The following is a 25,788-nucleotide window of genomic DNA, read 5'->3' on the forward strand; positions in this document are numbered from 1 at the left end:
GTCGTCGACGATTTCACAATTATGTAAGATATTTTTTGATAACGACTCTTTCTATACATATATTATAATTATTACAGTGTATCACGTCTTGGTTAAACACGAACAGCGTCTGTCCAAATTGTTACAAAATCATGCTGGATCCAGAAGAATTCCCTTTTCTTTCTTAATTTTTTTCAGCTATATATCATAAAATTTTAATCTGATTTCTTACTTTTCTTTTGAGAATTCTCAAAACTGTCAATTACTAATAAGCTACGAAACCGCTTATAAATAGCTCTTTTTCTTTTTTAACTTCATATTTTCTGCTCCCATTTTTCTTTTTTTTTCGTCCGCAACTTTGCGTCATTTCTGCTGTTTGCGTACCTCGCCGATTCGAATTCGAATTCGACGCCGATCTCTACTTCTTTTCCACTCTCGTCTATTTTCTATTCTATTTCCTTTTTTATTTCTCGTTCATTCCGATTCGAGAGTGTCGAGGCAGCCAAATACCGTGTTTGAATTGGCGCTTGTCAACAACCTGCACATCATTCTGGTCGCTGACGTCACCCCTCCCGCTGCGGTGTATATATACTCAGTCGATCGTCGCTGCCTGCTGCCAGATTGGTGAGTCGAATTTACGCTCTCGTTGCGTAGTTTTGGGTGTATAGGGGCCACGATGCATCGGTATAGAAAGGGAAATCTCTGAATTCAGAAAGATGTGAGATGAATGAATTGCTGATATAGAGACATTTTTCTAGATATCGATTTTAACTTAAAATATCATTAGGTTTCGAAATACTTCACTAATATGTTGAAATTTCGAGAGGAAGTCATTTTTCAATATCTAATATGTGTGGTTCTATAAAATTCTGTCTGAATAAAGTCATTCTTTATGTTGACGAAACATAATTTCAGTAAAAACAGATTTTTTCTGTACTCACTGCTCGCATAATAAAATTCATGTAAATAACATGGTGTTATTTTAGTTTTAAAAACAATTAATATGTCTCCCAAATACGCAAAGCTGAATCGATAATTTATTCCCTATTCGGGAGAAGCTTCCGCAGTGAAAACCGGTTTTTATTGACGCTTTTCCCGAATGAAGTTATTGAAAATCCAGAAATGTCACAAATTGAAAACAAAAAACCAAACGTTCTACAGAGATTTTTCAGGAAACAGGAGCTATAAGTGAAGTATCAGAATGGCACACGGCAATGGAATTGCCGATATTTATAAATCGGTAATTGCCGATGTTATCAGTAATATGAAAGAAGCGTTTTTGGACGAGAATATAGATGTTGATGTGCTTTCTCAACTTAAAAAGGAATGGGAAGACAAAGTGAACTCCAGTGGATGTGTCGATTTAGAGAGCAACGCGCCTCCACCAGCACCGCGCCAACAGCATGTTACTCCTAATCCTGTTCGTCCAAATCCAATCCCCAATCATAGAATCAATCCAAATGTCCAACAACAGCAACCACAGAGATCGGCGTTAGCTGCATTACATGCTGCTCAAATGGGAGATACACCTATTCGAATGGCGTATACTGCTCAGACAGTGGTATGTTTAAAAAACTCCTTTGAAATCCATCTGATTAATTTTGAAAACTTTGAAAATCCCCCGTGTTGTTTTTGTTCGAACCATTAAAAAACAATTTGTTTTCAGCAACATCCACAACAAGTTCGCATGTTTCCACAGCAGTTCCAAGGAGGAATGCCGTTCCAACCAGGACAAGTTTTCGTTGTTCAGCAACCAGGAGGTCAAAATCTTCCTATGACTATAATGCCAAATCAACTCCAACATCGAATAGTTCAACAAGGTCAACCGCAACAAATACCTCAACAACATCAACAAGGTAATCAGCTTACTCACATGAATATGAATCAAATGGATGGCAATGGTGGCTCCGAATCGGATGGTGAAGGGTGTAGCGAACCATTGCATGTCCGTCAGAAAAAAGCTAAAGCATCGATGAAGGTTCGTGGAACCGGTGCAAGCAAGAAGGAAGCAATGAAGGTGTTGGGTTCAATGTTGAAAGAAATTCAACTCGATGGTGGTGGCGGTGGAATGTCGGACTCGTCGAGTGAGGAGGAAGGTGACGAAGATGATGATCCATTGAGAAGAATCGCCGATCGAATGGGAAACGGAGAAGTAGAAGACGGGGATCAAGTTGCCGAGGAAGAACCGTTGAACTCGGAAGATGATCAATCGGATGATGAAGACTTGACCATGCTATTCGATGCTGAAAACGTTGTGATGTGCCAATTTGAGAAAGTAAGTAAAAAAAAATCATCAAAAAACACAATTATTTTTGCCAGGTGAATCGTGCTCGTACCAAATGGAAGTTCCAACTCAAGGATGGCATCATGCACATCGACAAAAAAGATTACTGCTTCCAAAAATGCACCGGAGAGGCAGAGTGGTGATTAATTCACACTCATTTATCTGTACCATTTTTAATCTATACTATCAAAGTTATCCCCATTCTCATGTCCCGCTAGTCCAGGCTTCGTGAATATTATAATTGAAGCGTAGTCTGTTTCATGCACTGTGATTTATTAGCGCCCAGTTTCCATATTTTTCCTCCACATCATCAGTAATTCCCAGTCTGTTGTTCGATTCTTTCCTGAGTGTTTCTCTAGATACTTTTGAATAATATCTCCTACTTCTTTCTCATTTTTAAACTATCTGTGAGTCTTGTCTCATTTTCTCTTGCTTCACTCATAGAGCACCTGTCTTTTATAAACGTACCCATCTCGGTTAAAAATTTTCTGTCAAATATGCTTTTTAATGGATGAAGTTTTCAACTCTGGGTTTATCGAAAATTATTCCGTTTTGCCAGATGAGAGTAGGAATGATTACAGATGGATTTACTTCCGGGACTACGGGAAGATGTTTTGCGGAGATTTCTGAGTGATGGAGCAAAGATTTTGACCGCCAGGCACATAGAAAAGTTTCAGCTACAGATTACAGTAATATCCAGGTAGAAAAGTAAATTGTGTTCCCTGGTACTATAATTCTATTGAAAAATAGAGAAGGTCGGCTTCTTCGCGGAGTACTCGATCAAAAATCACGAATTAACAGAGAATTGATGCATCGAGAAAAGTACGAAACTCCGTATATAGTTGAGCTGCCTGATGATCATCCAGATGACACAAAGCATGTCAGATACAGTGTTTCATTAGTGAGTTTGATGCTTTCATTGTCGAAAATGGACTTTTCAACTTTTCAGCCACGTGGGAAACGAGTTATTGCTCTTCGATACGAGAAACAAACACCGTCGACGTCTTCTGAAGGGAAACCGAGAACAAAAAGAATCCGTTCGGCTGCTCAACTGCTCGGTGATAAAGAAGATTTTTGTTGCAGGGTGAGTAAAGACAAGTTATTTATTTTACGAAATCTCAAAATTGTTTCACCGATCAATCACATTGAAATTTTTCAGACGTGTTTCAAAAGATTCTCCCGAAAATATAATTTGGAACGACACGAAGATGCGTGCTGTCCCAAACCAATTCTCTATCAATGTCCCGTTTGTCACCGAAAATACCAAAAGGCTCCTTATTTTGCGGTATGCTCGTGTTCATTTAATTTCTATCTATCAATTTTTTATATTCTTCAGGCGCACATTCGACAACACGAAGCTGAAGAGAATCGCCAACAGCGTGAAAGGAACTCCAGACATCTCGCAATTGAACACTCGAATATGGAAGAAATACGAAGGAGAGCTGAAGAATCAGTTGATAAACTTTCAATTCCCTATGAATTCGGTACTTTTCTTTAGTTTTCCATTTTCTTAAATTAATAAAATATGAAATTTAATTTTAGTGTTGATGTTGTCTCGTTTTTCACATCGCAGATCTCGGGGCTCCTCAAATGTTCACGAACAAAAAATGTCGCTTGAAATTATTCATTCGGCGCTTGGAGACGAGCGGATCGTCGCTTGGAGACTTCTCCTCCATCGGCATTTTTTCTCTTCTATTTCTTCACTTTTTTGAAATTTCCTTTCTCATTTGTTTTCAGGAGTCAATAAGAGAGGAAATCAATGAGAAATCTTTTATTCTCAATCCTTCTGTTGATATTTTCTACTAATGAAGTCAATGCTCAATGCTCTTCTGATACTATTCGTAAGCGAATTGTTTTTTTTAAATCAGAAAGTGACCTGATCATTTTCAGCCGACTCATTAGCAACATTGACTCAATACCAAGTGGGATCTGAAGGAGATGGTAAACTAGATTTCAGATAAGATCAAGAGCTAACGTAGCGGAATTACAGCGTATTACAGTCATTTTTTGGTGAATGGGGGAGCTTCCTTCTCTTATGGAAATGCTTCTGCCAAGGCGTTGTATGAATTGGTTGAGTAGAAATAAGTGAAAAGGAAATATATCTATAGAATTCAGGAAGCGTATGCAATATCTGCAGCCACCACAAACTGTACATCATCATGTTTGACTTCTGTTTCAGCATATTATAAAACGGATTCTGATAAATGTGAGGGTACTTTCCTTTCCAATTCGAAAAAATCTTTGAATTTTCTTCAGACACCCAAACATTCTACATTTTCAGTAACTCTAATTATGCTCCGCCCATCTGATGAGTCCTTGTATCCGAACTACACCAGTATGGGACTTCCTCCTTTCCTCTGTGCAACTGTTTCCGGAAATTGTGGATCTACTAAACCATTGTACCAGTACTACTCGTCAACATATGAGGACTATTATGCTGACATTGAACAAATGAACAACACGAGTGCCACGTATTCTGTTGCTATGATGGGTCTTCCGTTGTGTTATTTGTGGGTGCCATTGACAACTACAACTACAACAACTACCACAACCACTACTACCAGCCCGATCAACGAAACAACTACTACGATACCCGTGAATGGAACAACGACTACGGTACCATTAAACGGAACAACTACAACTTCGCCAACAAATGAAACAACTACAACTGTTCCCGTGAATGGAACCACGACTACAATACCCACAAATGGAACGACAACAACACTTAAATCGAATGGAACTACAACAACAACTCCTTCAAGTGGAAATGTTACAACTACAACTGTACCATCAACTGGAACGAACACAACTACATCCTCTAGCTCTGGTAATTCAACAAGCACCAGTTCACCAGGTGATGGAGGATCAGGAGAACCACCAGGAAACAGTGATGATGATGGAGACAATAAGGGTAAGACGTGTGATTTGTGCTTCCCAAGAAAACTGAGCACAATGAGGTGCTCATCGGAAATGCAGAGAGACTAGAGAATATGCAAACGTCACTGTGCAGCTGGAAAGAGGCGAAAAAACCAATCTAGATACTTTGGAAATAATGAGATCTCAGATGTCAGAAATCGTTACCTTTTCTCATCTTTTCTAGATAAATCAAATTGTATGTTTTCAGGTTGGTGGCATACTTGGAGATGGCCAATAATCGTTGCTGCTTGTCTGAGTGGAGCATCGATTGTTCTTTCAATCATAGCATGTCTTACATGTTGTTTCATCGGAAGTGCAGCTGTAGCAGCGAAACCATATTCTCCTCCTCCAATCTACACGTCTCCATCTCCTCCTGAACTTCCTCCAAACCCTGTTGAGGCTCAATCGATGCAACCGTATACTGTTGGGTTGCCACCAACCAGTGGTCCCTATTAAACTTCTTGAGATGTTGTCAGAAATAGAAATCTCCGTTTATAATTATCTGTTTATTTGTATGATTCACAAACACACATGATTTGTTTTCTCATAAAAACAATTTTGGTTTTTTTTTGGATGACTACACATATTTTGGGGTTTTCTTTTTGAAGAGAAAAAAGGTTTGGAGGGTTTGTACACGTTTTGAAGAGAAAAAGAGAGAAAAGAAGATGACGAGACTATTATAACAAAGACTAAAAACGGCTATTGGAATGTTTCGAAGGAAAATTGACACATAACGATAGGACAACTCAGTTCTTTTGCCACGTGGCATTCAGAAAAAGAGCAGTTGAAAACACATGACATGTTAAAGAGAGAGAAACAAGAAACAAAAATGTTTAAAAATGTACAGTGACGACTTCAGGCTGAGCGATTGGAGCCGTCGACCTCTGGCGTCAGAAGATTTCAGTTCCGCCGACTTCTGCTGTTTTCAGAATTTCTTTATCCATGATTCGTCTAGGATCAGGAGATAAGGAGCCATCTCGAGGAGGAAGGACTGGAGCAAGACGAGTCGGAGGGGACATTGAAATGCGTGGAGGTGGAGGAGCCGGAATATCAGGTGCCTCGTTCAGGGACAAAGAGCTTAGACTGTTTCTGAAAAATATATTAATGTTATTATGATAATCCAGTCATCATATGTAGTGTTTTTGTTTAAAATACTCCCAGGAGAGTTTTGACGCTCGCGGTTCAAGACTCACCGATTCACTCATAACATAGTTATTCTTACTAGACATCAGCTGATCGGAATCCGGTAAGATACTTAGAATTCACTTCAAGTTTCTTAGCTTTTTCAAACATTTTCTAAGCAATGATTCTCACCAAAGTGCACTTTTTATTATTAACTTGATATTTGAAACCGATATCTTAGAGAAAGGAGATTATGCGGATGGTAATAGTTTTTTTTAGGTGAGTCTGAAGTCACATCCTAATACATGAATATTGCATTTTGAGTAAGGAACTCTCAATGGCTGTGTTTCTTCCAATTGATTAGTATTTTTTCGTAAAGCGCTATCATTTCTAGTTAGGAAATTAGGTTTTCTATTGATCATATTATTCTACACACTTCCGTTATTGACTCTAATTATAGGTTCATTAGCTGCAGACTCTTCTAGAATCATACATATATGATTTGCTGACTGCAAACTCCGGCTACATAATTCTCTATTCTAAAATAGCATGTCTGTTCTTTATCCTTTTCCATATTCTCTATGGATCTCCTTATTTCTGTAATCCTCTCTTTCTTTCTCCACATATTTCCATTATTTCATCATCACGACTCAAACATATCAGGCCCATTCATTCCCACCACACTTTTCCTTCTTCTTCTTTTTTGCACTTTTCTGTCATATTCTTTCTCTCTCTCTCTTCAATCTAAAACTCCACCCATTTCCTCTTTTTTTTGCCATAGAACGAGAGATGGATGGTTTCTCTCGACGAGAATTCAGTGACTCATTCTCAGACTCCACCCCATTGGGGTGTCATTCTTCAACAAAAAAGCGTCAGATTTCATTTTTATTCCTACTTTCCTCTTTCTCTTTTATTTCCCACCAATCACTTACTCTATTCCGTTCAGATGTTCTGGTCGGGATGAGTAGAGCATTCCAGTATTTACAAGGTTACTTTCTGATTGAATTTTGATTGGTAAAGCCGGTGTTCGCATTGGCGGTTTCTTGTCTTGCTGTAAGTATGAGCCATTAAGTTTAAACTTTTTTCATTTTGCACATCATGTTTGCAGTATTCAAACTCGACGTTCATACATACCTTACACTGAATATACTGTGGATTTTGAACATTTCTCGTCATCATTCGGAAGTTGTCAGAATACGGCGAGTTGTTCACTTCCCCTACTGTTGGCTTCATCACAACTTTTGGAGAAATCGGTATGTAACTATCGCAACCACCTCCAACCGGATAGTAGTGAGTTGACTGATTAGGTCTCCCGTGACCAGCTCCTGAGTAGTTTATGTGTCCATATAATCCTTGATTCGAATGCCCATTTCTTTCCAAATATCTACCCGGACCCATATCGTAGTGTGTCTGCTCTTCGGAATATGTAGGAATGATGTCAGAAAGAGACTGAAAATAGAAATAAGCTTTGAGATATGGCTGCACTTTAAACATACTGGATGAATGATAGGATTCCTTAGTCCATGGCCTGCTCCTGATGGGTTCGTTACTAGTTGTTCGTAACAAGTGGCTCCATCTGATGATGAATTTGCAGTTGTTCGTCGAGATGAAACGTGCATTGGAGGGAAGTTGATAAGAGAATCAGGAGAATTCGGACTTGGTGGAATCGTCTGGTCTAGTGCGCTCTTCCGATGATAAGTAGGAAGATGTCCAGGACGAATTTCGGAATCTTTCTCATTGTCTTTGACAAATCGCCTGAAATGGAAAAACATGTCATGTGGATTGACCAAAAAATCGGTGAGTAATGTTTTGTCTCTATTGTCAAATCTATAAATAATGATAGGGTTTGAAATTATGAGTCAGAGAAAAAAAAGAGAAAAGTGTCTAGTTGAGAACCAGTTTCTGAGAAAAAGAGACACTCACTCAGTTAGATTTGTTTGCTTCACCGGTCCTTTACCATTAGGTGATGCTTTGCATTTTCTGAAGCCAAAATTACATTTATTTTTGAATTTTTCTACAAAAAACTAACTTATTTGAATTTGAATCATCCCAACAATCAGCTGCAGACTGTGCTCGTGATCGTGTACCTGCTTCCAGGAATGGAAGAGCAGCTGCTCCACGAGTAGTCTGTCCAGTTATTATCCGATTGCTTGAAGTTGTAGAACTCGATCGACTCGATATACTCCCAGCTGTTGCTCTTTCATCATGCTCTTCCTTTGAATCTCTTTTTGCAGTTTTCCATGGTAACTTTGCCCAAGCCCTTGAAAATGTTCCTACTTTCTTCTCTTTCGTGTGACTTGGATCTATCTCATCTGCATTGTCTACTGAAAAAGAAAATAGTTTTTCTCCGGAAGAATAACCTCGGAATCCAATTATTAATTATTTTTAACGAAAACATTCACAATCACAACACCTACTTTTCGCAAACGTGTTCGAGTCGTCATTGGTAGGCGAAGATAAATGTGAATCGTACATATTTGGATGAGCTTTCTTCAATCTAATTGCATTTTTCCTTGAAATTCGATTGCGTCCTACAGTGTTAGATCCACTGATAATATCTTGTATATGATGTAGGTCTGGACTACTCAATGATAGAGATGACTGACGATCGTTGAGACGTGGAAGAGTTCCTCCATTGTAGTTTTCGTCATTGTCTGAAATGCACAAGCTACTGAGAGCACGACACAATAAATAACTTATTGAAACTCAGTTTGTGATTCTTAGTATGATTATTCAAGCCCACTCAACAGCCGGTTACTCTAACATTTCCTCAATGTTCCTATTTTAAAGATCTATGTTACTTCATTCTTCTCCAAGTGTCATGCGAACTGAATACTCTAAGCTTTAAACCATTCAAGCTATTATCTAACATCCTCATGCATTTTATCTAGTTTCCAAATTGCTTACAATTGATCTTGAACTTCTTCTCATTTGATTTATCCAACTGAACTGATACAAGATGAACTACGTCTCCCATTGGTCCCGTAATTTCCAATTTCTTTCCTTTCGGTAGATGTTTCAGCTTTCTTGCTTTTGTCTCCGGAGCGATAGATCGTCGATCCGCTCGATGGATGTCCGATATGTTTGTGCTCACATATAAATCGTTGAACATTTTTTCCAATCTGGAATATACTCTTTCTTCTTAGGTTGTAATCAAACGAAAACAACTCACTCTTCTTTACCCTTCGAATTATTGCATTCTGTGTAAATCTCCTTGACAGCCATTTTGGACGGGGCTCTCTGCAACTGGGTGACTGCTTCTAATTCTTTGGCGTATTCTTTAAATTCTACAGCAAGTGCTGAGAATTTCGGTCGCTTTGTTGGGTCTAGGTTCCAGCATTTTTGCATAATATTCTTCCACTGTGTTGGGCAGTTTTCATCAATAATCAGACTTTGTCCCCGCATGACAATCTAGAATTCTCCAAGATAAACTTTGTAAGCTTTAAAAAAGTATTACTTGAAATGCGATGGTAGCGGGAATTTGTCCTTGATATGGATCTTCTCTCGAGAGTAATTCCCATAATACGACTCCGTATGACCAGACATCTGACGATTCCGACCATGCACCATCTCGGAATGCTTCGGGTGCCAACCAGGCGTAGGTACCTTTAAAAACTCTAGATTACCAAACAAAAATATGAAAATAATATCGTTACCAGCAGTACTGAATCTATTTGCATCTGCTGTCATCTTTCTTGTCACTCCGAAATCTGTTATTTTCAGTTGCAATTTATCCAGAGGTCTTCTACCACATTTTGTACACCATTCGTATTTCATTGTTATCTCATCCATGCAAAGACATACTTCCTCTTTCACGAGAACTGAAAAACTAAAGTTCAAAACGTTCATAACCGCATTAACTACCATTATCAGCTTTTAAATCCCTGTGAACATATCCTTCTTTTGTTAAATATTCCATTCCTTGAGCCACTTGTTTTGCCCAATCTACTAATACTCCTAGCGGTATGGAACTATCTGAATTCATACTCCTGCACACTGTCCTCAGGGAAGAGCCTTCACAAAGTTCTAGAAGCAGCCCAAAATATGGATCTTCCAGACAGATTCCTAGCAATCGGACAATGTTGTTATGGGAGAGTCCGTCCACCAGATTGGCTTCTCTTTTTAGCATTTCCACTGGAATAATATTCGATTCAAACTTTACGAAGGAGAAATAGAAAATCTACATTGTTCAGCATCTGTCATATGCTCTCCACGAGAATTATACGTGTGCTTGTTGAATCGTTTCAAAGCTGCTTTCATCTGATAACTCGAGACATCACCCATTGCTCCTTTCTGAAACCATTTTGATCAATATCCCTCCTCCAACGAAGTCTTTCACTCACATCTAGAGATTTCTTGATTTTCAAATCTACTTTGAATACTGTTGCAGTAGCGCCGTGACCTATTCTGAAGTCTTCTAGCGTCTTATTTTCCTCAGGTAGACTGATATCATCTGCATGGAATCCCACCAAACTCTCTTCTGCTGGCAGTAATCTGACATAATTCGCCGGGAACATCCCAACTTTTCCGTCGAGTGAACCAAGATACCAACCATCTTCCTGCCTGAAATCTAGAGTCAATAAATCAAAAAGACCCGACGGATAAGTGGATTTCATCGAATGGGTGTGGTAGTGATGAGTAGTTTCACTCTGTTCGCCTACTCGGCGAAACCAAGTATCGGTCAGATTTTGATCTTTTGTCAAAATGTCTATAGTCTACTAAATCCGAATTCAACCAGGTCTATTCTGGAAAACTAATCTTTTGAACTTTTCTCTCAATAGAATATTGGTCTAGCATATGATCCAGCTGATTTTGCCAATTATGATACTAATTTGTTCTTCTAAAAGTTGATGAATAATTTTTAAAGAAAGTTCAAACTTTCTGAGTATAAGCTTTTTTTAATTGGCCAAATCAAATTTTATGAATGGATTACGGTAGTTAACTGAAAAACTTACGTTTCATATTTTATAACTCTCAAAATTGATCCGATAGGCAATGCCAGTTCGTCCTCCCTCTGAGCCTCATACTCGTAAGCGGCCACGCATTTCTGAAAACTTTCCGTTTCACTTCTGTTATTGACAACCGAAGTCTCACCTCTGATGCGGGAACAGGAGAATCCATCGAAATTTGGGAACTTTCTGATCTGATCCGAACGGAAGGAACGGAATCTGTACTCGTAGATGCTGTCGTCGTTTCTTCATAACTGACCGACCGATTATGTTCAGGTGTTGGTGCCAGGTGGCTCATACTTCTGGCTGAAAAAGGGAACAAGTGTTCAATTATTCGTTTAAGGCTTCTCGATGTTTTTGAAACTGAATACATAGTTTCTGAGTAGATGTTTGATGTAAGTTACTTTCAGACTAATCCAAAGGATTTCAGATCTTGAGAACATCTATGAATCTATCAAAACAATATCAGAGATGTCTGATGGCAGAGTACCAAATGAACTCAACTCTCAAACAAATCTTCCGTTTTCTTTCAATAACAAATTATATGGCTGAACAGACCAAAAATCTCGTTTTCTGGTAGAGAAACCTTCTGAATTTTTCATTCCATATGAATTGAGAAAGAAAAAAACTATCAAGATTGCATCTGGAAAAGTGACAAAGTTTAATGAAGTTATTCCCGTTTTTTGCAGGGAAAAGTTGACAAGTTCCATCATTAAAATCATTCGCGTTTCGCATTTTCTAAAATTCAAAAACAAAAACTTTTCTTTGCGCTACAGTTCGGTAAATAAGTATTCAATACTGCGTTTCTCTTAATCCTCCAATTTGCAGCAATCTGGCAAGTTTATTGAACATTCATATTGCTGCTTTGGCCAAAGATTACTGTAGTTTTTATGATCTAGATATTTTGCAGAAACCCATTTCTTTTGCATGAGAAGATGCCACAAGTTATGGCCTTGGTTACATTTTTAAAAGATTATTTTTCATTAAAAAAAAATTATTTTAAAATAGCAAACACTTACTTTTGGCCTTCGGGGCAATATTAACGTAGGACGGATACGATGGTTCCATTATAATTGTCCCCGTGAATCTACTCGTATCTGAAAAAGTTGGTAATAAGTAACTAGATTTTATAGTAAATTAACCGGTCATTTATTAAGATCAAATGCTTCAACAAATCAATAATATTGTAAGTTGTCTTTTGAGACACACCCATAAAAGCCATGAGAGCTGCACGAGACGATAAGGGAATAGAAAACGCTGGAACGTTTTGGTCGAGGTCTCCTCGTGTTCTCTTTCACGTCGTCTTCTTTTTCCTTCTTTTTTCTGCTTCTACTTTGTGTTTTTTTTTCCAGTCGTGGGAGAAGCGAGACGACGAGAGTCGAAGCACGATGACACCAAAACGAAAGCAGAAGATGAGGAAAAAAGAAAAAGAAGAAGCCGTGCTGTAGGTCTATGAAGGGGTGGATGTGAGAGTTCTAGTGAGAAACAACGAGAGAGCAATAAAAGAGAAACGAGAGGTTTTGCTGGGCGACAGAGGGGTGCTGGTTGTGTATGTGTATGAGGAAAATGCGCGAAAACTATCGGTGAAAACGAGACAGAGAGTTGGAAACAAAATAGAGAGAAGAATTGAAAAAAGAGACACAGAAGAGAAGAAGTCTCTAAGAAGTACCTAGTATCTCGTATTGAAGAAGAGAGAATAGAGAGAGAAAGACTCATGGCGCCTCTTCTCTCTCTCTCCCACTTTTCTATCATTTGTCTCTTTTCTTCTTTCTTTTCACCACTGTTCTGTGTTGCATTGTCTGATATTTAGTAGGACACATGCCCCCGATCCCTCCGTCAATCTTTTCCAAATATCTCTCTCATTCCTCCCGTGTTAAACGGATGATGGTGTTCTCATCTCAATTTCTCACCTACTGAACATAAGTCTTTTTCTATTACAATGAGTCTTTGCCCCCGAAGCAATGGGTTCCTAGAAACCAGTTGGCTCATTTTCTTGCTATCATTTGGTTTTTGTGCTTTGGGCGTTGGCGATACGAATTTTGAAACTTTTGGAAATAGTTCAATGTCTTTCTTCTGATAACATGGTCAGGAAGTTTTGAAGGTGGAAGAAGGAAGGAGAGTGTAGGAAAAACAAAGTTATGAGTTGGAAAGAGCAACACATTTTTTGAGAAAATGACTCTGAAGTTGAGTCTTCGGACTATAGTAGAGTTCTAACTACACTAAATTCTAATTGGATAGCAAACAAATTCTCGGAGAACTTTTTTAAACCAATCCAAAAGTTATTTAATAATTCTAAGGACAGATATGTTTGTTAGTTGAGCATGTGGACCAGTTCGGGGATACCGACCTGATCAGTGTTACACAACTTTTGGATTCTAAGAGAACTAACATGACAAAAAATCTTCACAGCTACACGTTTTCTGATCAAAAGACTGCTGCTCTTCTCGTTGGTTGCGTTTTGAGAACAAAAGAGAAAAAAGAAAATTTCCTCAGATCAAATCTTTCCTGAAAGCCAAAGTCATTCCAGTCTCAAACTGATTTTTCCTTCTAAATAACCCTCACTATCAGAAAACTTATTTTCTTTTAATTTCAAATTCTGATTAAAGTATTAAAAAAATAATCGATACGGAGAAAAAAAATATCAAAGTTTCATCTCTAGAAGAATGAAATAATCTGGAAATTCATCCTAAAAAAAGAAGAATGCGTAAATCAAGGTCACTTCTCTCCGCAATATCACGTTTCTGCAATATCACGTAGAAATAATAAACATTTTCGATTTTTGCTCGTTTCATCTATACATCCAGCCGAATGCAAAGGTAAATTTTGTGCTCGTCAATCGGAGAGCATTTTGGATGACATCAGTTGAATAAACATTGAGAACAGACTCTCTTTTTCAACAAGAGAAGAGACAAAACATTCGCCATGCTTGCGATTTTATTTTGCAAATAATACTGAACGTCATGTACTTTTACGGAGGAGAAAAGTTGGAGAGTTGGCATGGGAGAACTATTTTATTTAGAAAGAGAGGGTTTAGTTCAAAAATAACAGAAGTGAGTCTTGGAAACAGTGATTACCGGACATTTAGTCATTCTGATAATGGTAGTTACGGAAGTAATCTGATTAGCGTTGAATGTTACACAGTTGAAGAGTTTATAATAGATCGAACTCAATTCTTTTCTAGGTTAAGACTCTGAAAATAGATCATATCGATGGGAAGAAGAGTTAGGAAAGTTGAGTAGAAGAAAGTTAAAATGAATGAAAACGGACACTTGAAAATAATAGTTTTTGTTTTTCTATACTCAGGTATTTTTTCGCACTTTGCCCACGAAATGGGCAGCATGGCCCAGAGAAAAGGGCCGCGGGGCCTGCCCTACGCCGGCACTCGTGCCGATTTTGAGGGCCACATGGCCCATTTCGTGGGCAAAGTGCCGAGATTTGGTACAACGCGCGGCATTCCACTCCCTTCGCTTTTTCCCATTCAGCAATAGAATTAACCAGATTACACATTTTTGTACTTTTCTACTATTTATTCATCAAAATTAAACAAAAATAATAATTTCAGTAATAATGGGGAACTAGAATAAACTAAAATAAATTAGAACTTGTTAAACTTGAAAATGGAGAATAGGAGAAACAGGAGAAGAATATAATTTTTAGTAAAAGTTACAAATATACAAATTAAAACGAAAAATCTAAAGTAAATGTGAAAATTAACAGAGACGAGCAGTGGAGTAGCCGGAGCGCGTAGGTGATGAAGATGCTCGTATTGCTGAATTTATTTCCTGTTCCGCTGAAATTTGACAAAAATTGAAAGACAAAATAATAATATCTTACCTGTTTGATCGACTGATTTGTGTAGATTCTCTATTATCTTCTGTTTTAATAAGTAGCATAAAATAGAAAGACGATAAAATTGAAAAAGAAACGAAATAAAGTAGAAAAATCGTGGAGAAAAATCAGCGTGTGCTGTAGAGCGCGATTTCTCAACCTGTGCTCACTTCGGGCCAATGTGGTGCCCAACCGGGGCCAAACAGGTGCCCAACTCGTGCCCACATCCAACCAGCCTTTCCTTGCGGCAACCAACTCTTCAGCTTGTGCCCAACTCGCGCCAAACTAGTGCCCACTGGGCCATGTGGCCCTTTTTGTGGGCAATTTGCCCTATTCAATGGCCACATGCCCCTTTTAACATTTTCACTGCCCAACCCTCGCCAAAAAATACCTGAGTATTTTAATACAAACATTATGGAAGAATACAGTGTTGGCTGACCATAAGAATGTTGGAATTAAATTGAAAATTTTGCAGGGAGAAATAGGTAAAATGAATTTAGTGTGAGATTTTTATAGTTTTAATTTGAAACATTTCGATTTTTCATTGCGAACGCACAACATGCTGTCAAATTCCCAAAAAGAAGGTAGAATCGGGAATAGAAAAATTCGAATGAAGTCCGACTGATCCAATGAGTTTTCCTCAGTGAACGCGAGAAAGTTACCAATGAGAACAAACGAATCGAAACATGAAAACAAGAATAATGACTAACAGAAACCTTAAAATAGTGTTTGTTACTAAAAACGAACTTCCGCCTGTCTTGATTAACAAACACATCGAAAAAGTGGTCGTGGTTGATCGGGCAGAGGAAGAAGAATGGACACAGTTGATAAGAACCACAACACACCTATTCCATTTTTTATCAGCATTTGCGTGCTCCAGTTGAGCGTGTTGAAATTTCAGTTTTTTCACTTGCCATCAAAAAAGAGAGAGCGACAATTCTTCGAAAATATGTTATCATCACAAGATTTATAGAGAACATCACATTTTTAGTTTCAGTTTTTCAATATCAAAAGTTCGAATGAAATAATTAGAACATTCTATTTACAGACAAAATGAAAATCGTTCCTGTTTTTAACAATGGCCAGCGGAAGAAGAGTTCAAGTTGGGGTAGAGAGTACGGTAGAGCAAATGAGCAACGATTTCTCCGACGACGGTGAAGAAGCAGAGATAAACATTGAATGTCATGAAAATAAGCATGAGGAAATAGGCAATTGTGAGTTGGAAGAGTTGGAGAAGTGGGTCAATCAGGTCGAGTTGGGGAGATCTTCTGAAACTTTTTCGGTTAAGGAAATCAGATTCTTTTTGGAAGTGATGAGAGAGCTCACTTCAAACGGTCTTCTGGTGCAATTGGGGCCTGGTGAAGTTGGATTTGAGCTTTTCTGTAGTCACGGAAGAATCGGATAGTCTCCATGAGGAAAGCCAGGAGGACAGTGACAAAACATGACACGGCTATTCCTGAAAATATAAATATGATTTGTTTTTCTGAACCTTTGCACAATGCAGGAAAGAAACTAACAGAACAAGGTCACAAGGCGCAAATTGAATTTCAACATCATTTCAAAATTGAAAAGTATGGCTGTTAGTTCTAATGTTTTAAACTGTTTGTTTCGATTCTATCAGAAATTGGAGGGAATGTAGAGAATGTTAAACAGTTGAAAATTTTAAATTTTATTGGAACAGAAAACTAAAAAAAATTGTTTCTGAAATTTTTGTTTTTGGTGGTTTTTGAAAACAATCAATACAAAACTATGGAAATACATCTGAATATCTCATTTCAAGTTCCACTTACCAACAGCTGTTTCAGTTTTCCAGAAATCGAAGAGAATAGTCTCCTCAGTACCAAAATGGAACGACATCGCGTGGTGCATCATCATATGATCTGACGGTTGGTTGGCAACTGCGGTGTTACCTATTCAGAATCAAGTTTTGACAGACAGAAAAAATTGAGGATAATCTTTGTAACAGAGGGAAAACAAAAAGGGCTGAGGACTAAATGAAAAACAACTACTGACGGGAGAGTTGAACTTTCTTATGGAAAAACAATTACGAAAGTATGTAGTATGAAAGTTCCACCTGCTTATTTGAAGCCAAAATTTTCAAAAATTTTCAAAAATGTTCAGAGTCTCACCAATAGTTCCCTTGTGAGCGTGATGATGATGTGAATGATCCATGTTCCTCTTCTGAAACAAAAGGAAAAGAAATGGGAAACGAATCAAAAGTTTATCGATATGTGAAAATGGGAATAAAAGGTGTACATACAAGACTAGATGCCTGTTTTACACTGTATGCACCTGAAGAAAAAGAAGAAGGAATGGGCAAAAAAAGAAGGCGAATCTGAACTAGAAGACCGGTTTCACAGTTTATTCTCTCGTTTTTCTTTTCTGTTTTTTCTTGGAAATTGAGTAAGTTATCTGCGGAAAATCTTTGCAGGAAGTGAAATTAGATATTATTACGGAAATGGACATGACTTTTGTGAAAAACCAAACGGAACAGAATACAAAACTTCTGAAGTTTTAAATTGATAAAAAAGAGATGAAGAAAGAAGAAAGAAGAAAGAAGAGAAAAGAAAAGAATGAGAGAAACATTGTAATAGCCGCGGACCCTATTGATGAATCTTATCTGTTATTCTGACTCATCCGGCAATATCAAGTATGAAGGAATATAACCTGAAAAGTGGAATCAATTGAAAAAAAAAGCGAGTGGACGAGACTGCGCTTTGTTTATTTTTCTAGTTGTCAAGATGAAAAGTGACCCAACGAATCAACCAGGTTTTCACGAGATGCACAAACAAAATTGGAGCAATAATAAGTGTTTCGGACTATTGTGATTCGAGAAGAGGATTGGTTTACACCAGAGAGGATGATAGGTGTTTGATGTTGTCAGTGTTTGGAATCACAGTAAATGTTGTAGCATCTGAGAAGACAATAGACCGTCAATTTTAATGCGTAACTTTTTTTACTGATGTGAAACGTTGATATCTTCAAATACACATGAAGTGAAAATAGTTCAATCAGCAATCGTGAATAAAACCCAGAAAAAATAGAGCGAAGATGCGATCTCACAAAAAAAGTAGACCATCACAAAGGTGAATACGAATAGTATCGTACAACAGCAAGCAACTATTGTAATAAATGTGTCAGAATGTCTCAATACTCCCGAAAATAAAAGAAAGCGTGCAGTTCGGTAATCCTGTATAATCAAATGAAAGTATTGTTCCGGTTTCTTTTTTCTTTTTCCAATTCAAAAAAGTAATTGTTAGTTGGAGGGGAAGTTGAAATTAGAACTCGCAGTTGATGAGATTCTCTTCTTCTTTTTCTTCATCTGTTGACCTTGTTTCGAATGGATTTGAAAGTTTGAATGCGTTCAAGTTGCATTAGATTTCGATACAAAACATCGAAGACTAAACGTTATCTGTATATTAGAGACTGCAAAGGGTTATAATTTTTTCCGTATTAAAATTCGAAAAATTCAGAAAAAAAAAGTAGTAACCGGGAATCATAGACTACGGTTCAGTGGGCAAGGAAGGACAAGCCTATTTTCATTTTTAAAAATTAACAACGACACTGTTTGCACTTTCTAGTTTTGAAGCACCGTTGAAATTAAAACATGCGAATTTTCGAAATTTTGCAATGTTATCCCAAAGTTTCAGATCAATCCGACTAATTTGAAAAATGTTCGAAAATTCCAACGTTTTGAGAGGTACTGCATGTATTCAAACGTTTATTTAAAGCAGTAAAGGTGCATACAAATTATTCAATAGTTATTAACCGTTCAGTGTTCTCCTGTCTCTCTCGCTCTTCTAACTTTAATTGGACCTTCTTCGTTGATTGAAAGAACAAGCTGAAAATATAAAATAATTGTGTATCAGCAAACAAAAAACTTACAGATTCTCCTTCAATAGACAAATCAGCAGCTGAGAGAACAGCTAAAACTGACAAGAAGAGGACAATAACCTGGAGAAGATGATAGAAGACGTTCATGTTGTTTCTGAATTGAAAATGTGTTATCTGAATGAAGATGAAAAGAGATAAGTGAAGATATGAAGGTGGTCAAGGACGACGGAAAAGGGGTGGAACGCGGATGAAAAGAGAAGGGAAAATGAAAAATAAGTAGTCGATCACATTCGATTACCACTTCACTTGTTGCTAGATTCCAAGAGAGAAAGAAGGCGGCGTCCTAGAGAAGATGACACGGGCGACCTACTTGACACATTTGGAAAAGGGACTGAATCAAAAGAGTTGAATGGTATGAGTAAATGTTCAGATGATTAGTTCCGATTGTAGAAATTGCAGGAATTGTTTTTGTTGTTTATTGTTTTGGTTTTCATGTTTTCAAGCGTCCTACTCGATGCAACTTATCACAACTCTTTTCAAAATGCCGAAACTCGTATAATAGCTTTACTTTGCACAGAAAATTATTCATTCATAAGTTAAAACAAAATATAAAAGGATAATTATTTTCAGATACAATCAGTGTGATTAGAATAAGAAAATTGTTGTCTTGGAGTAGCATCATTCAGTTTCTTCTCGACGCTGGAAACAACTGAATCTATTTGAATTCTGAGTGTTCGAATGCATTCCTTAATAGATTCTTGATCTCCTCCCTCCAAAACTTCAATTAGATTCTTCCTATTCTCCATCATTGTTTCCAATGTGTTCTTCACATTGCGATCATTTTGATTGCTCATGTGCATCCATGCTGTCACATTCTCCGCAAGATATGCGGTTGTTCCAAAGAGATTCTCAACGACTTCGGTTTCTATTGTGTTTTTTCGAATCAATGCGTGCTCTCGTTTCACCATTTGATTCCGGAATTTCAAATCGAATCGCACGTCTCTCGCTGCCCCACAAACTTCCATAACTGATTGTTTGATTGCCGGAATCTTAGTGATATCAGTACGGATTTCAGCTATTGGTTCGTATCGATAAGAATCCTCATTCTTATGGTCCCGATAGTACTGTCTCAATCTTTCTCGTTGACGTGGAGAGTATGGCCAGTAGTACGGCTCATAAATGGAATGCATTGTTTCAGTATTTACGTTTGTCTTGCAGTTCGGACAGCTGATGAATTTTCCAGCAGGGAGAAGCACATTCATGATCGCACTACCACAAGAGCAAGTGATTTGGAGGAGAGCCTCCGACCCCGATCCCTGAGCGTGCATCATTGAATCTGAAACACAGACAAATGAAATATGAAACATGAAGCTCAATAACTTACATCTCAAAAGCCATTTCTTCTCCCATTCCGAGAAATCAGTGCAGTTCATCGGCCAGTGAGGAACATTTCTGCACTCTTTGCACCAAGAATAGCCGCAAGGACACGAACGATTTACAGATTTCTTTTCGTTTTCGGAAGTTAGATCCTCAAAGAACACGGCTGACTTGCAAGACTGACATTTTTCAAAATCTCCGGTGGCTCCAAGATCTTTGTAAATAGTTTCAGCAACCATCTGAAAGCAAAACATTAAAAAATATGGTGGATGTGCAAAGGAACTTACTCGAATATAAAGATTCAGTAAGGGGAGAGGGATGAATGTCGGAAGATATTCCAGTTCTTCAGCAGTATCAGTTTCCAGGTCAATTGGAAGTCTGTTTGCCATGAATTCCCGATAGAATTGATTCCTCAAGCAGTCAGTGCATTTGACTTTTGATTCGTTTTTAACAAGAAACAGTTCATGAGATCTCTTCTTTCGACTGCACTCTCCACAGTTCTCTTCGAAAGTGTAACAAGTTTTCAGTCTGTTCTCCGTCTTAACCATTTCACACAAATCATTCCATTCCAATTTTCCACCAATTTGACTCAATTCCTCAGAATTTGCCCACGTAGCATGGTAATGTTGATTTGGCCAGTTCATTTTCTGCATCTTTTTCGTTTGAAAATCCCAGACAGTGCTATCATTCAAAAGTTCTGTCAAATCCTTCTTCCCATAGTATTTTCCAGAAGTTGAAATCATACTAAAAATGAAAAATTGTTTTATTTATTTTCTGAATCGTGGGAGAGAGAAAAATATACACATACAAGTGAGGCAAATAAGGAAAAAAATAGACATGTACGCAGTTTTTAAATTAAAAAAAAAAGAAAAACTCACTCAATTGTATTTCGGTTTTGATTGAGTTCTCCTGATACTCTAGTGATAGCTTCTAGAATTGATGTCGCACTGGATATCAGCTTTTTCAAATATTCGTCGCTTCTTTTCTCGGGGTGACAGATGATTGTGGAGTTAAGAAGTACGCTGAAACAGAGAATTTTCGAAAATATCTGTTTAAAAATCTGGCTCACTTGAAAGTTTTCTGTTTCAGATGTGTGAAAACCATCACAGTAGTCGTTTCTCCGTTCTTTTTAGCTCCATCCGACTGACATCTTTTTGTAATATCAATCAAGTATTGATTGGGTCGGAGATCCTTGATTTTCAAATCCCTTTCCTCTCGGAGTTCATTAATTTGCTTTTCAAAACAGGCGGTTTGATTGCTGAAGGTGATGTCGGATTCGATGAAAGTGAATCCTTCCTGGTTGAGGTATCCTTGAATGTTGAACTGGTGGGAATACTCAATATCCGTATGATCAATCATTTCGTAAGAGGTCTCACTGGCATTTCGTTTGCTACGAACAACTTGTTTCTTACTATTCTCCACGACGTAATCAGTGAGATCCAAGATGCTTCTGGCATGGGATTGATGGTTTGAATCTTCAAACTCATTTTCTTCGTCATCGAAATATTCATCGTCATCATACACATCCATATCGATTTTCTTGTTCGCACGATGACGACCAGATTTGGAGACAACTTTTGCTTTGAACAGTTCACTTCCAACGACATCTTTGCTGTGATGCGTCTTGTAAATGTTGTAGGTTACTGTAGGTAGCTCCACTGGCCCCTCTTCTTCATGTCGGACAGTCATTATCTTTGCATTCGCTTTCTTGCTGAACTCTCGAGACTTTGGAAGGAAATTGGAATAATCTTGGCCTTTGCTGGATGTTGACGTGGCTTTTCTGATTTCAAACTCTCCTGGAGCATCTTCTTGTCTCACTTTTCTCGAGTGAACTGCAAATGTTGATTTGTTGGGATACAAGAAACCGTATTGTTCCAATGCGTTCTTCTCCACAACTTCAACGTTCAAGTTTTCTGGGGCACTACGCAAGAGAGTTACAGTAGTAGCATCATTCCAACGATTCTTTTTATCCATTGAATATAATACATTGAGCTTCAGTTCGTCTTTGGTTGACTCTTCAATTCGGTCAGCTGATCTCTGAAAATTGAAAATTTATTTGATGTATGAAGTTTCACAAACCTTGCTCAGTGGGTCTGTCGATTTGACAGTCTTCTCGATGAAGGTCCTGTCCTTCACTGAATTGTGAAGACGTTCCTTTCCTCGGTGATGCTCTTTTCCAAGCCATCTACGCTGTCCACGTGGTTTTTCAGTCAGGGTTTCATCGTAGTTATCAAAACCTTGATCCCAATCAATCACGGAATCTGCGTAAATTGATTCTGCGTACTCGGACATTGTAGATTTCTCTTCGTTACAAATAGTAGATGTTTCAAGAGAAGACGATATTTTGAAAGCTTTCGAGTGTGTGAGCTCTGAAAAAGAAACTGATAAGAGAGGAACAATCGAATAAGTTTGAAACAAGATATTTAAATGAAAGTCGAAAGTTGAAAAATCAATGAAATGTTTGTTTCCATAGTTTCCTCTTGGTCATCCTTATATACCTTCCCTCTAGATGTTCTTCGCCCTTGTGAAGTATTGCACAACACTGTGATGCCTCCTGCGTCTCCTTCTTTTTATGTCTGCGTCTTTCTTTTTATTAGAACACATTTCGCAATCAGGGGACACTATAGTGTCCATAATGAATCACATTGTGTTTTTGAACTGTGATAGGAAGTTCTCAAGTGGAACTGATATCATTTCTGAGGAAATAATTCATTTCAACTAGAAAATTCGGAGTTCTGTTACTGTTCTAGTTATTTGTGAAAATGAATTTTTCAGCTAGATTTTCGGAATCTCCACTTAATATTTCATTTTAAAAAACATTGAAAAAACATTTATTGAACAGAATCACATAAGAAGAGGTACACTCAATCTCTCGCACTTCTCCTCCTGAATCGCTCGTTGATAACCCGTTTTCATTTGACCCATTATGAATAAAATCATCCGACTCCACACCTGAAATAATTTTAATTTTCTGATGGCTGCTCAGCAGAAATTCTAAAACTAATCACTTGTATTCTCACCTCCCTCTCGGCTCCTTTCTTGAATGATGGGGGAGGATTTCTCTCGAAACAATCCGTGAAAATATCCCAATACATTGATTGGAAATGCGTTCGGTCAATCAGATGAAGATGCTGATATCCCAGAGCCTGAAATCTATTTGGTTTTCCTTATCTTTATCTTCATTCTCTCAACCTGAAGTGCATCTTGTGCCTGCTCAAAGTTATCCTGTAGATTCGTGACAACCAAATTTAAAACCAATGCCAAATTTGATGCATGTGACTTGAAATACTCATTCTCCTTCAACCGATTCGGTGATACATGGTCCAATCTGAACAGCCGGAGAATGTCTTCGTCAGTGTGTAGAATATCCCAAAACATGTCACATGAACATTTTCTGAGTTGTTTCTGTGAGCATTTAAACCAGCATGTTTCAATGATTCTCTTGTCGTCCCGAGTGAGTCCAGAAATCGAGCCATTCGCTAGAATGAGAGGATGACGTCAGAAGAAGGAAATAGAGGTTTTTCTCTCTCGCTCTTCTGAAGATCAGTAGGAGAAGAGTCTACTTCGAAAATTAAATTATGGCCGGTGTTAAGTGAGAGAGAAGAGGATGGGATCGCTTGCAATTAGAGATTTGTTAGTAATAGGGAGAAAAGTTCTCATTTTTCTGTGTCATGCGGATGTTTTGCAAAGATCAGGTAGGCCTTATTAGGATTTGATATATGAGAAGATGAGATGTGACTGTAGATACTTACGTCCGTCTTCTGATTTCCTCGGTCCTTGAGTTGGAATTGGAATATGTCTTGTCTTTGGGAATCTAGCCGAGTGACTTGACCCTACTGGTCTATTCGGAAGTTTCTCCTGAGTACGATTGTCTAAACTGCGGCTTCGATTGGTCCGATTGTTCTGGCGAAACAGTTTTTCTACCTAAACGACAACTTGATAATTTGTTTCTGAAACCATTGCAGATCAACCTTTTCTTTTGTTTTCTCATCATGCCCATTTTGAACCAAAGAGCTGCCATTAGAAGATGAAGAGTGGGCGTGGCCCATTATCAAACAGAAACAGTGTAATTCAACTCGAATATCAAGGATTTAGTAGTGAAGCTTTTAGATCTGAAATCGAGATAAATCGAGAATAAATTTGGAGAAAAACAAATCCAAACACAATAATATAGTTCTTCAGAGTGGGTTGAATAGAATAGGCTTGAAAAAACGTATGACCAAACTGGGAACCTATATATTATTCATAGAATTCGCTCATTCATTTTACCACTTTTTGTTATGAAGGTTTCGCATTAAAACGAGATGAAAAAGTGAGAGGAAAATTGGAAAAAATGGTGATGAAGGTGATACTGAACGATTAGTGAAGAGAGCCTAAAATGACCTACTTAACGATGTATGTAAAACACTTGTAATTGAGGAAAGAGACTGATGTTATGTCACATGGAAAAGGAAAAGAAGAAGAAGAAGGCAAAGGAGTAGAAGAAGAAGTGTCTAATTGGGAGATAGAGTAGAGTAAGACGAAGCCGAAGAAGTAGAAGGTGACGTTTTGGGAGAAAAAAACGAAAGGATCGGAGCTCAGAATGTGTGTGTCACGAGATGAACTATTTTGGAGATTCGGAAAAGAAGCATGTTCTAAAAGATAGAGTACGGTAGCGTTTACCGACATTGGTGTAAAGGATAACGGCAGCTTTGGAAATTAGGTTGTTCGAAGAGATCTCGGAAAGGGTGCTTGCTCAATTCGACATGTACCTTCACAACTGGAAGAACAAACGCAGTATCTATGGGTTACGGTATTTCCAAACTTCAACTTCTAGTCTTCATCCTAAGAAAACAAATACATATCCTGAAACCTCAGCCAAGAATCACATCTGGAGCGTCTTCTCTCCGTTTAGCAACAATCCACTGCCTTTTTCAAACCTAATTATATTTTTAGTGCAACCAAAAGCACCTCGTGACATCACAAGTCGTGCCCATCCAATTAAAAATTCACGCAGTCTTATCAGATTTCCATCTGGGAGCCGGCCAACGTTTTCGATTAGCAGAAGAAGCAGAAGCAGCACGGAGTGAAGCAACTGACCTTTGAATTTATTTATTCTCTTTGTAGAGAGAAAAATTGAAAATTGAATTCGTCGGAAGATTCAGAAGACACCTTACAAGCGATCAGACACCTTTTCTGCTACTTCCTTTGAGAAAAAATAAAAAGGACAGATTTTGGGGGGGAGCTGGAAATGAAAAAATGAATAAAATGAGCAGGATGGGGAATAAATATATCAGGATGGAAATGAATGGAATGACCAAAAAACATTAAAAGAGTGCTCGAAAGAAGTGAAGTTTCTTTTTTCCATACTCATTCTACTTCTTCAGATACTTCTTCTCCTTCGTTTTCTTCTTTTTTCGGGAAGACCCATCATTGTGAGAAGGAGAGTCGCCCGATCGTAAATGAGGCTTATTAGGCGTCGGACACATCGAAGACGACTTCTTCGTTGTCGTCTTCAAC

The 25,788-nt window shown here is 38.0% G+C and overlaps 7 protein-coding genes across 7 annotated transcripts; 3 read left to right on the plus strand and 4 right to left on the minus strand.

The window, feature by feature from the left end:
* Positions 1-1,180: 1,180 nt before the first annotated feature.
* On the plus strand, positions 1,181-2,406 carry GCK72_018474 (uncharacterized protein; the record flags this gene model as incomplete). Its single annotated transcript, XM_003114060.2, has 3 exons — positions 1,181-1,540; positions 1,646-2,254; positions 2,299-2,406. The coding sequence occupies 3 exons, from the start codon at positions 1,181-1,183 to the stop codon at positions 2,404-2,406; spliced, it is 1,077 nt and encodes a 358-aa protein (XP_003114108.2).
* Positions 2,407-3,071: 665 nt separating this feature from the next.
* On the plus strand, positions 3,072-3,761 carry GCK72_018475 (uncharacterized protein; the record flags this gene model as incomplete). The annotated part of the gene is made up of 4 exons (XM_053732573.1): positions 3,072-3,164; positions 3,213-3,347; positions 3,423-3,548; positions 3,600-3,761. The coding sequence occupies 4 exons, from the start codon at positions 3,072-3,074 to the stop codon at positions 3,759-3,761; spliced, it is 516 nt and encodes a 171-aa protein (XP_053581486.1).
* A 261-nt stretch (positions 3,762-4,022) lies between these two features.
* Positions 4,023-5,635, plus strand: GCK72_018476 (uncharacterized protein; the record flags this gene model as incomplete). Its single annotated transcript, XM_053732574.1, has 6 exons — positions 4,023-4,104; positions 4,154-4,204; positions 4,254-4,333; positions 4,379-4,469; positions 4,545-5,174; positions 5,388-5,635. The coding sequence occupies 6 exons, from the start codon at positions 4,023-4,025 to the stop codon at positions 5,633-5,635; spliced, it is 1,182 nt and encodes a 393-aa protein (XP_053581487.1).
* A 434-nt stretch (positions 5,636-6,069) lies between these two features.
* On the minus strand, positions 6,070-12,399 carry GCK72_018477 (uncharacterized protein; the record flags this gene model as incomplete). Its single annotated transcript, XM_003114186.2, has 18 exons — positions 6,070-6,268; positions 7,234-7,352; positions 7,436-7,750; positions 7,798-8,056; positions 8,225-8,281; positions 8,331-8,625; positions 8,719-8,955; positions 9,209-9,423; positions 9,474-9,712; positions 9,759-9,907; positions 9,958-10,122; positions 10,166-10,435; positions 10,486-10,594; positions 10,645-10,864; positions 11,257-11,348; positions 11,396-11,556; positions 12,270-12,347; positions 12,393-12,399. The coding sequence occupies 18 exons, from the start codon at positions 12,397-12,399 to the stop codon at positions 6,070-6,072; spliced, it is 3,186 nt and encodes a 1,061-aa protein (XP_003114234.2).
* Positions 12,400-16,150: 3,751 nt separating this feature from the next.
* Positions 16,151-17,250, minus strand: GCK72_018478 (uncharacterized protein; the record flags this gene model as incomplete). The annotated part of the gene is made up of 4 exons (XM_003113966.2): positions 16,151-16,346; positions 16,405-16,534; positions 16,869-16,988; positions 17,208-17,250. The coding sequence occupies 4 exons, from the start codon at positions 17,248-17,250 to the stop codon at positions 16,151-16,153; spliced, it is 489 nt and encodes a 162-aa protein (XP_003114014.2).
* Positions 17,251-19,538: 2,288 nt separating this feature from the next.
* On the minus strand, positions 19,539-22,581 carry GCK72_018479 (uncharacterized protein; the record flags this gene model as incomplete). The annotated part of the gene is made up of 6 exons (XM_053732575.1): positions 19,539-20,248; positions 20,297-20,528; positions 20,577-21,033; positions 21,168-21,311; positions 21,359-22,326; positions 22,369-22,581. 6 exons carry the CDS (start codon positions 22,579-22,581, stop codon positions 19,539-19,541), a joined length of 2,724 nt encoding a protein of 907 aa, XP_053581488.1.
* A 552-nt stretch (positions 22,582-23,133) lies between these two features.
* On the minus strand, positions 23,134-24,338 carry GCK72_018480 (uncharacterized protein; the record flags this gene model as incomplete). The annotated part of the gene is made up of 5 exons (XM_003114478.2): positions 23,134-23,241; positions 23,310-23,435; positions 23,482-23,768; positions 24,042-24,213; positions 24,261-24,338. The coding sequence occupies 5 exons, from the start codon at positions 24,336-24,338 to the stop codon at positions 23,134-23,136; spliced, it is 771 nt and encodes a 256-aa protein (XP_003114526.1).
* Positions 24,339-25,788: the final 1,450 nt, after the last annotated feature.

The sequence above is a fragment of the Caenorhabditis remanei genome, chromosome V, assembly GCF_010183535.1.
Source record: "Caenorhabditis remanei strain PX506 chromosome V, whole genome shotgun sequence".
Classification (NCBI taxonomy): domain Eukaryota; kingdom Metazoa; phylum Nematoda; class Chromadorea; order Rhabditida; family Rhabditidae; genus Caenorhabditis; species Caenorhabditis remanei.